Source organism: Salvelinus alpinus, chromosome 1 (genome assembly GCF_045679555.1).
Source record: "Salvelinus alpinus chromosome 1, SLU_Salpinus.1, whole genome shotgun sequence".
In the NCBI taxonomy this organism is placed as follows: domain Eukaryota; kingdom Metazoa; phylum Chordata; class Actinopteri; order Salmoniformes; family Salmonidae; genus Salvelinus; species Salvelinus alpinus.
In genome coordinates, this window is record NC_092086.1 from 116365618 (window position 1) to 116375939 (window position 10322).

At 41.1% G+C, this 10322-nt stretch overlaps 1 protein-coding gene across 2 annotated transcripts; it reads left to right on the forward strand.

Moving 5' to 3' along the window:
• The first annotated feature begins 2257 nt into the window (after positions 1–2257).
• LOC139539458 (transcription factor Jun-like) lies at positions 2258–7259 on the forward strand. 2 transcript variants are annotated; one of them, XM_071342434.1, is made up of 2 exons: positions 2258–2745; positions 3275–7259. In XM_071342434.1, exon 2 carries the CDS (start codon positions 3400–3402, stop codon positions 4471–4473), a length of 1074 nt encoding a protein of 357 aa, XP_071198535.1. In that variant the 5' UTR covers positions 2258–2745; positions 3275–3399; the 3' UTR covers positions 4474–7259. The 2 variants fall into 2 exon arrangements, with proteins under 2 accessions (XP_071198535.1, XP_071198541.1); XM_071342440.1 differs by having other exon boundaries at positions 2259–2376.
• Positions 7260–10322: the final 3063 nt, after the last annotated feature.

A 10322-nucleotide genomic window follows, 5' to 3' on the forward strand; every position in this document is an offset into this window, starting at 1 on the left:
TTTAAACTGAACTAACCTCACTCTGCCGTACCCTAGGTTTAAACTGAACTAACCTCACTCTGCCATACCCTAGGTTTAAACTGAACTAACCTCACTCTGCCGTACCCTAGGTTTAAACTGAACTAACCTCACTCTGCCGTACCCTAGGTTTAAACTGAACTAACCTCACTCTGCCGTACCCTAGGTTTAAACTGAACTAACCTCACTCTGCCGTACCCTAGGTTTAAACTGAACTAAACTCACTTTGCCGTACCCTAGGTTTAAACTGAACTAACCTCACTTTGCCGTACCCTAGGTTTAAACTGAACTAACCTCACTCTGCCATACCCTAGGTTTAAACTGAACTAACCTCACTCTGCCATACCCTAGGTTTAAACTGAACTAACCTCACTCTGCCATACCCTAGGTTTAAACTGAACTAACCTCACTCTGCCGTACCCTAGGTTTAAACTGAACTAACCTCACTTTGCCGTACCCTAGGTTTAAACTGAACTAACCTCACTTTGCCGTACCCTAGGTTTAAACTGAACTAACCTCACTCTGCCGTACCCTAGGTTTAAACTGAACTAACCTCACTTTGCCGTACCCTAGGTTTAAACTGAACTAACCTCACTCTGCCGTACCCTAGGTTTAAACTGAACTAACCTCACTCTGCCGTACCCTAGGTTTAAACTGAACTAACCTCACTCTGCCGTACCCTAGGTTTAAACTGAACTAACCTCACTTTGCCATACCCTAGGTTTAAACTGAACTAACCTCACTCTGCCGTACCCTAGGTTTAAACTGAACTAACCTCACTCTGCCGTACCCTAGGTTTAAACTGAACTAACCTCACTTTGCCATACCCTAGGTTTAACTGATACTGTCCCCATTTTCGTCTAGCCTCACTCGGCAGTCCATTTTGTGGTAGTCTTTGTAACAGCCCATGACAGAGTACTGTAGCTATTACAGAGTAATAGCTCCCCTGGTCAACTGTAAGTGCTGTTATTGTGAGGTAGAAACGGGACCGCCGAGTGCTGAAGCGTGTTTTACACAAGCAAAAAATTGTGTGTCCTCAGTTGCAACACTCACTACCGAGTTCCAAACAGCCTCTGGAAGTAACGTCATCACAAGAGCTGTTCGTTGGGAGCTAAATGAAATGGGTTTCTATGGCCGAGCAGCCACACACAAGCTTAAGATCACCATGCGCAATGCCAAGCGTCGGCTGGAGTGGTGTAAAGCTTGCCGCCATTGGACTCTGGAGCAGCGAAAACGCATTCTCTTGAGTGATGAATTACGCTTCACCATCTGGCGAATCTGGGTTTGGCGGATGCCAACTGTAAAGTTTGGTGGAGGAGGAATAATGGTCTGGGGCTGTTTTCCATGGTTCGGGCTAGGCCCCTTGGTTCCATTGAAGGGAAATCTTAATGCTACAGCATACAATGACATTCAGATGATTCTGTGCTTCCAACTTTGCGGCAACAGTTTGGGGAAGGCCCTTTTCTGTTTCAGCATGACAATGCCCCCTTGCACAAAGCGAGGTCCATAAAGAAATAGTTTGTCAAGATCGGTGTGGAAGAACTTTACTAGCCTGCACAGAGCCCTGACCTCAACAACATCGAACACTTTTGGGATGAATTGGAACAGCGACTGCGAGCCAGGCCTAATAGCCCAGCATCAGTGTCCGACCTCACTTATACTCTTGTGGCTGAATGGAAGCAAGTCCCCTCAGCAATGTTCCAACATCTAGTGGAAAGCCTTCCCAGAAGAGTGGAGGCTGTTACAGCAGCAAAGGGGGGACCAACTCCATATTATTGCTCATGATTTTGGAATGAGATTTTCGACGAGCAGGTGTCCAAATACATTTGGTCATGTAGTGTATCATACAAATAGTAAATTCAGAACATATCTTACGATATGGATGATGGACACCCACAAATGAATACACACCATATGAAACGGATCATATCATACTAAAATTGTGAGTCTGGGGTTTATGTACAGAATAATACGAAATGCTCTGAGACCAGGTTGTCCTGTCGCACGGGGCACTAGCCTACATGGTCGGGGAAACTTTCTATTATGTACACATTTGTATTGTACAGTAACAAACACTTTGAAATAGTAACTGGCTTTCAAATGGCCAGTAAAGAAGAAAGAAACGTTTGAGCGACGCGGCATAGAGGAGAGGAGGCGTCAGTGACTGTGTGACATCTATGCAGAGTAGTTTCAGGAACGAGAGAGAGAGAGAGAGAGAGAGAGGCGTATGGTATTAGTAATCAACCAAGCAGAAAACCCCACAGTACAACTGACAGCGGATTTTGCAGCTCAGACGAGGAAACGAGGGGCAACGAGAGTAGCAGAAGGAAGAGAAGCCCGATTTCTCCTATGTCAAATGTCAGTTTACAGAGAATAAACTGGATTATATGAATTTTTCCATCTGAATTTGTTGGAAGATTTTTTTGTTTAACGCACGGATATCGTATTCATTTTGAATTGATCATCTGTACACACACACACACACACGCTCGACCGACTCACAGGCAGCGTGCGTGGGTAACATCTACCATACGATGGATGGTATTCTGTGTCACCGTTGATCGTTGTGATTAACTCGAATCACCGGAGTTGAGTCACTGGATTGTTTCACGGGGACGTTATTTCTCGAAACGTAACGTTAGTAGGCTAATCAACTTGTCATCGCACTGAACGGGCTTTCCTGTCATCATTGTGAATACGTGAGACATTGTGAGACGTTCGCCTATTGTATGTATTTTAACAACATTATTACGTTACACTATACTTGGAATTGGTCATTATAATGTAGCCTACTGTATGATAAATTAACAATGGTGACAATATCCAACTGTGAGCTAAACATCCAGGAGTCTCCCATGACAAACCGTATCAAAACAGGATGAAACTATTAAGAACTGTAAATAGTAGCCTATCAACCCAAATAATATGAACCCAGTAACAACGAGTTGTTTCATTTTCATTAATTGGTAAGACTGTATTCCACGGAAGCAATAATATATGAATTATGATTGATACAGCGTAAATGCGAATGATCAACACGGAGAATGTTATCGGAATACTGCGTACTGTGTCGAGAGTTACGCTGCTTGTTGAGCTAAAGAGAAACTAGTTTTGTATTCCTGTAAACCATAGAAGTATTGTATATCATGTCAATATAAAGTTATATCACAATGTAGCCTACTGTATGTTTTTTTTTGTTTTTCAAATTACATATTACATTTATAATATCCAACGTTTATTTTTTTTACTCTTACAGGTGGCAGATTTCATATTGGAATATTTTTTGAACAAAAGTCTTAAGTCTTCACAGTTAATGTGAAGGTGGAACACTTCAACCTCTATATAATAATCAGATTATGAAGATTCTGTCTCCTTGCGTCAATGACGGCTAAAATGGAAACCCCTTTCTACGACGACGAGGCTCTAGGTGTTCCTCACAACTTCGGACAGCACCATGCAGATTACCAACGTTACCAGGGCCACAAGATAATGAGTAAGAAGGTGGCGCATAACTTCTCAGGCGGTTCCCACAGCAGCTCTGGCCTGAAACTGTTACAAAGCCAGCCGGGGAGCAACTGCAATATCAATCCTAATCATCTGGGAGGGATTAACAGCAACACAAACAGCTCGTTAATGCCCGGCGGCTTGTCAGATATGAATCTTCTGAAGCTGGCCTCCCCTGACCTCGAGCACCTCATCATCCAGTCTAACCAGGGCTTGGTGACGACGTCTCCTGTCCCCAACCCTAACGGAGGTAACCCCTTCATGTACCGGAACAACGCCACTAACGAACAGGAGGGTTTTGCCGATGGGTTCGTCAAAGCCCTGGCGGATCTCCATAAACAGAACCAGCTGGTCGGAGCTCCCATGTCCCCCTCCTCCTCTATGCAAGGCCCCTACCAGAGGAACATCATGTCTGCAGGAGACCTGCCCATCTATACAAACCTCAGCAGCTACAACCCCAACCACCCCAACCATATATCATCATCCTACCCAGGGGGCCAGATGCCCGGCGGCTACCCATGCCACGGCCCCCACGGACCCGGAGGCCAGGGGTCGCACCATCCCCACAACAGGGGTTTGGACGCCCCTCAGACTGTCCCAGAGATACGCCACCCTTCCGGGGACCCCACCTCCTCCCCTCCCTCCCTCTCTCCCATCGACCTGGAGACCCAGGAGAGGATCAAGGCCGAGAGGAAGAAACTACGTAACCGGATCGCGGCGTCTAAGTGTCGTAAAAGGAAGCTGGAGCGAATCTCCCGGCTAGAGGAAAAGGTGAAGGTTCTGAAGACCCAGAACTGTGACCTGACCTCCACCGCCTCGGTCCTGAGGGAACAGGTGGCCCAGCTCAAACAGAAAGTCATGAATCACGTCACCAACGGCTGCCAAATAGCAGTCAGCTCAGCAGCCCTGCAGTCCAAGAGCACCGGGGAGAGGGAGAGCCCCAGCTGCTGATCAACGGACTGTACAGCGATGAGGAGGGTGGTTTTCTGTTGCTCTGAGTCAGTCCTCTCTGACGGAATTAGTACCTCTACAAGGTAAATGATGGGTGTTGTGAGGGTAAATAAAGTACGCTAACTACATGAGTGGTGGGGGGAGAAGGGAGAATCCCACCTCTCTATGCTAACTACGTCAGATGTTGGGGAGAAGGGAGAATTCCACCTCTCTATGCTAACTACGTGAGATGTTGGGGAGAAGGGAGAATCCCACCTCTCTATGCTAACTACGTGAGATGTTGGGGACAATGAGAATCCCACCTCTCTAACCTCTACAGACACTTTGAGTTGTAGTAGTAACACAACAAGAGAAGAACATGGGACACCTTTCTACTTTAGTTTTGTCCTCCCGCTGCACCGACAGTGACCAAAGTATCTGTGCTCAATAGGAGCACATTAAACCACACACACAGCAGAGTACCAGACTGAAGACTGTGCTCTACAACACTGACCTTTGTACATAACCAGGCAACCATAGGAGAGTGAGGAGCGGAGGACATTGTGCCTCTACTATACAGTTCAGTAGGTCCCGGGTGTTTGTGGTAAACAGGAATTCTAAAAACTGAGAGGGTGTGAAACATTCAAGGTTTCCCTGTAGGGTAGACGTACATGTCACCTCAGAACGGGAATTCCTACATTCTAAAAGGTCATCTCTCTCTCTTATGATTTCAGAGAAAAAATGTCCAAAGGCAGTTCTACGGTATTTCTTACTGTCGTTTCCGTAGTATTTTTGCCAGCTAAACATTTGAGTCGAATCAGAAGTAAACTTTTTACTGAGTTTGACTTTTTTTTTTTTTTACTATTTAAAAAAAAAATATTAAATGACAAATGACGGTACTAGGAGAACATTGTGTGTTACTCCAAGGCCCATTGGTCACTGTAAACTCTATTTTGAAGTAAAGAGAAATTAAGATTTTTTTTCACACACAAAAAAAGCAATTGGTCTGAGTATCACAATGTTGATCAAATCTATTGGCTGTGATGTGTTGTAAGATCATTTATTTGTTTAAGAATTACAGGATTTAGCTGTAAAACGGCCACATTTTATTTCAGCCTCATGGCAAAATGTGTAGAATAGCAGGAAATGTGCTATAAAATTGCAAATGTTTATAATGGGGCTCCAGAGTGGCGCAGCGGTGTAAGACACTGCATCTCAGTGCTAGAGGTGTCACTACAGACACCGTGGTTCGAATCCAGGCTGTATCACAACCGGCTGTGATTTTGAGTCCCATAGGCCGGCACAGAATTGGCCCAGCGTCGTCCGGATTTGGCCGGTGTAGCCCGTCATTGTAAATAAGAATTTGTTCTTAACTGACTTGCCTAGTTTAAAATAAAGGTAAATTATTATAATTTTTTTTTTTTTTTTTTATCTTTGCTCCATGGCAATATTTGTAGAATTGCAGGAAATTTGCTTTAAAACAGCAACATTTTCTCTCAGCCTCGTGTCAAAATGTGTAGGAGGGGGGAGGGTTGCTGTGGTACTCCAGTGATGGACGAATATATTGTTCAATGTGGTAACATATTATATATTATATACATTGTGTATCAGCGCTGTGTTAACCTGAACTACACTGTGTCAGAAAGACATTTTTTAGAGACATTTTAGATAAACTTGCTGTGTTGACAGACGAACGGACGGACGGACAACAGAAAGGGAAGAGGCTTCTTGAGAAAGCAGCAAGCTGCTAGACTGAAGTAACAAAGACAAGGGCTTTTAATCAAACCTGGATGATTCAATTCATTTCTTATTTTACAAACATTTCTGGAGGAATTTATTTATGCAAAATGTATCTCTGATATTTATGTTTTCTGTGGAACTACACAGGACGGATTTAGTGTCTTGTTTACAAACAAAAAAAAATCGGGGGGGAGAGGAAATACAATATATTGCACATAAATCAAAACATGGAATCTTGTCTGATATTTATCTGTGGGTCTCGACATGGACTCTACACAGTGTGGAAATGTCTTTGGAAACTATTTGATACTTTGTTTTTTTTTTGTCTTGTTTTTTTATTTTATTCCTACAGTGCAAATGTGATTGTCGATATAGTAGGTAAATCATATCAGAAGAGCTTTAATTACTATGTCGAAACAAAACCTTACTGCAGTGACCGAAACGGAAAGAACCTCGTCCTTTTCTTGATTCAGACACATTTTTTCAAAATGTGTCGGGCATTCGATTACGTATTCGGTGCACTGAATTTACTTTCATATATTTCTATACATGTACATGTATAGTTAATGATAATTATGTATGTCTTTTACTTTAATTCACATCAATCTAGAGAGAAATAGGAAAGAAAAAAATATAAGAATCTGTCAAATACTTTTTGGGATCTTCAAGGAAAATATGTATTTTTTCAAACTTGAATAAAGGCTTTTGAAGTCACTAATAATTATATATTTTTGTACAAAATGTAAATCAACGTTCCTAAAGTTCCTGATTCAGTGAAAATGATGACGACGACCTTCTGATACGGTAGTGTACTTCTTCTCGTTCCATTCTGTACATTATTTATTGAAATGGATTTTGATGGAGGGGGGGGGGGGGGTAATATTATTTTCTATGTACTGAAGTAGGTGTGTGTACTTAGGAACACTACTCTTTGTTGTGTAAAGTTGTTGGTGTCGATATCAGTGAAATAGTATTCGTATGTTTTTATGGTCACATATTTATTTTCCAGTGTAATACAAGATTAAAAAGGTTGATGATGGGACCACAGAGGGTGTGTCTGAATTCGATCAGAGCTGTGTGTGGATCTTTCATTCCTGAAAAAAAAGAGCTATTCCTCTTTGGGGAGAATGTTTAACACGTGTTTCTGGGACTGTATTCATTTCAGTATCTAAGCCAATCTGAGAGAAATGTGTTTTTTATACATGTGCGTAAAGGAATGTCAAACAGTAGAATCTACTAGCACTGTAGTCTGTGGTTTGATGCTGTATTGAGTTGAGATGGTCCAGTATCCCTGTGATTTGTTAAAGCCATGATGATAACATTTTAAAAGGAACTTTTACAGGTATTTGGAGTGCAAAGATAACTAACAGAGAGAGAGAGAGAGATTACCTGATGTTCATTGTAAGCACCTGACCCCTCATGATTAAGCCAAAGATAAGAGTTTATCAGTACATACAAAGGGTTTAGATACAGTATAACATGGTTTACTTTACAGTGTCTGTTTGAAAGGGTTTAGATACAGTATAACATGGTTTACTTTACAGTGTCTGTTTGAAAGGGTTTAAATACAGTACAACACGATTTACTTTACAGTGTCTGTTTGAAAGGGTCTAGATACAGTATAACACGGTTTACTTTACAGTGTCTGTTTGAAAGGGTTTAAATACAGTATAACACGGTTTACTTTACAGTGTCTGTTTGAAAGGGTCTAGATACAGTATAACACGGTTTACTTTACAGTGTCTGTTTGAAAGGGTCTAGATACAGTATAACACGGTTTACTTTACAGTGTCTGTTTGAAAGGGTTTAAATACAGTATAACACGGTTTACTTTACAGTGTCTGTTTGAAAGGGTCTAGATACAGTATAACACGGTTTACTTTACAGTGTCTGTTTGAAAGGGTCTAGATACAGTATAACACGGTTTACTTTACAGTGTCTGTTTGAAAGGGTTTAAATACAGTATAACACGGTTTACTTTACAGTGTCTGTTTGAAAGGGTTTAAATACAGTATAACACGGTTTACTTTACAGTGTCTGTTTGAAAGGGTCTAGATACAATATAACACGGTTTACTTTACAGTGTCTGTTTGAAAGGGTCTAGATACAGTATAACACGGTTTACTTTACAGTGTCTGTTTGAAAGGGTCTAGATACAGTATAACACGGTTTACTTTACAGTGTCTGTTTGAAAGGGTTTAAATACAGTATAACACGGTTTACTTTACAGTGTCTGTTTGAAAGGGTTTAGATACAGTATAACATGGTTTACTTTACAGTGTCTGTTTGAAAGGGTCTAGATACAGTATAACACGGTTTACTTTACAGTGTCTGTTTGAAAGGGTCTAGATACAGTATAACACGGTTTACTTTACAGTGTCTGTTTGAAAGGGTCTAGATACAGTATAACATGGTTTACTTTACAGTGTCTGTTTGAAAGGGTTTAGATACAGTATAACACGGTTTACTTTACAGTGTCTGTTTGAAAGGGTCTAGATACAGTATAACACGGTTTACTTTACAGTGTCTGTTTGAAAGGGTCTAGATACAGTATAACACGGTTTACTTTACAGTGTCTGTTTGAAAGGGTCTAGATACAGTATAACACGGTTTACTTTACAGTGTCTGTTTGAAAGGGTTTAGATACAGTATAACATGGTTTACTTTACAGTGTCTGTTTGAAAGGGTTTAAATACAGTATAACATGGTTTACTTTACAGTGTCTGTTTGAAAGGGTCTAGATACAGTATAACACGGTTTACTTTACAGTGTCTGTTTGAAAGGGTCTAGATACAGTATAACACGGTTTACTTTACAGTGTCTGTTTGAAAGGGTTTAGATATACAAACATGTAAGGTAGACAAGATGTTACACATAAGCCCTGTTTACACCTGGTGTTAATTGTCCTGATCTTTTAAATCACCATTATCCCATCCTCTAAAATCATTGTCAGTTTGGCACCATTGACTGATTACAGCAATGTGTCTTACAATATATAAATACATTATATTTTTAAGGAATAGATGTTGTATAGAAAAAGGGATCAGGAAATCTGGTCACAACACAGTGGACAGTAACACATTTTAATACCATGTGTAGAAACCTTTCTGTAAATGTGGGCACGTTCAGAATGTAGAACAAGATCTGGACAAAGGACCCGTGTATAAACGGGGCACTTCTGAAAGTTGACAACATACTGAAAATACAGTAAATTGTCATGATTTATCACTATGACAATGAACGATCGATGTGATCAATGATAAATATTACCTTGTAATGGATCAATAACAATAATGGTTTTAAAAGGGAAGTTAAGCTGCGGTGTATGACATCATATCCTGTGAAGCATTGACACAACTGTTGGTGTGTATTCAATGGAAAATTCCATGTCAGAGAGTGCGTCCCAAATTGCACCCTTTTCTTGCCTGACGACTCACCCTGAATTGAATTCCTCTGCTCCGTCATCGCTACATACACTCAGTCTGAAACTGCCATCCCAGCAGTCGTTTGTGTGAAATCAAAAGGAGGGGCATTATACGAAACAAAATAAAATAAGCGGTTGGATTGTCTCGTCAGTCAGAGTAGCAAAGTTGATAACGTTAATCGTGTATGCCGGCTCTGGCCCAACACAACCAATCAGAACGATGTGTTCGCATTCTATAAATCGTCGGGGAGGGAGGCGAATCTAAACTCATCGTGGAGAAGAAATGTTAGTTGGCCGGAGCGATATGGATGGGTAGCCAGGCAACCCTAATCCCTATAGTGCACTTCTTTTGACTCGGGTCCAAAGGGGCTCTGGTCAAAAGTAGTGCACTATAGAGGGAATAGGATGCCATTTGGAATGCACTACAGTCCCTGTCTGAATAGTTTTGACTATGAGAGGGACACATGACTGTTGACTACAGGGCGACTTGCCTTGGTTTAACTGTTGAACTGTTTTTTTCTTTGGTTTACAATATGCTGTCTTCATGAAAAAGTGTTAATTGTTTCCTTCAATGTTTATGAATAAATCAATAATAAAAAATAAAAAGAGTAGGTTTCTGAAACAGGAACTTTTTTTTTAACTTGTTGTGTCATCATCAAGGGACAGCTACAGATTATTACATACAACACTCACTCTCTACTTGGCC

Excerpts from the sequence above, each read along its gene's own strand:
- LOC139539458 (XM_071342434.1), top strand. The coding sequence starts at position 3,400 with ATGACGGCTAAAATGGAAACCCCTTTCTACGACGACGAGGCTCTAGGT.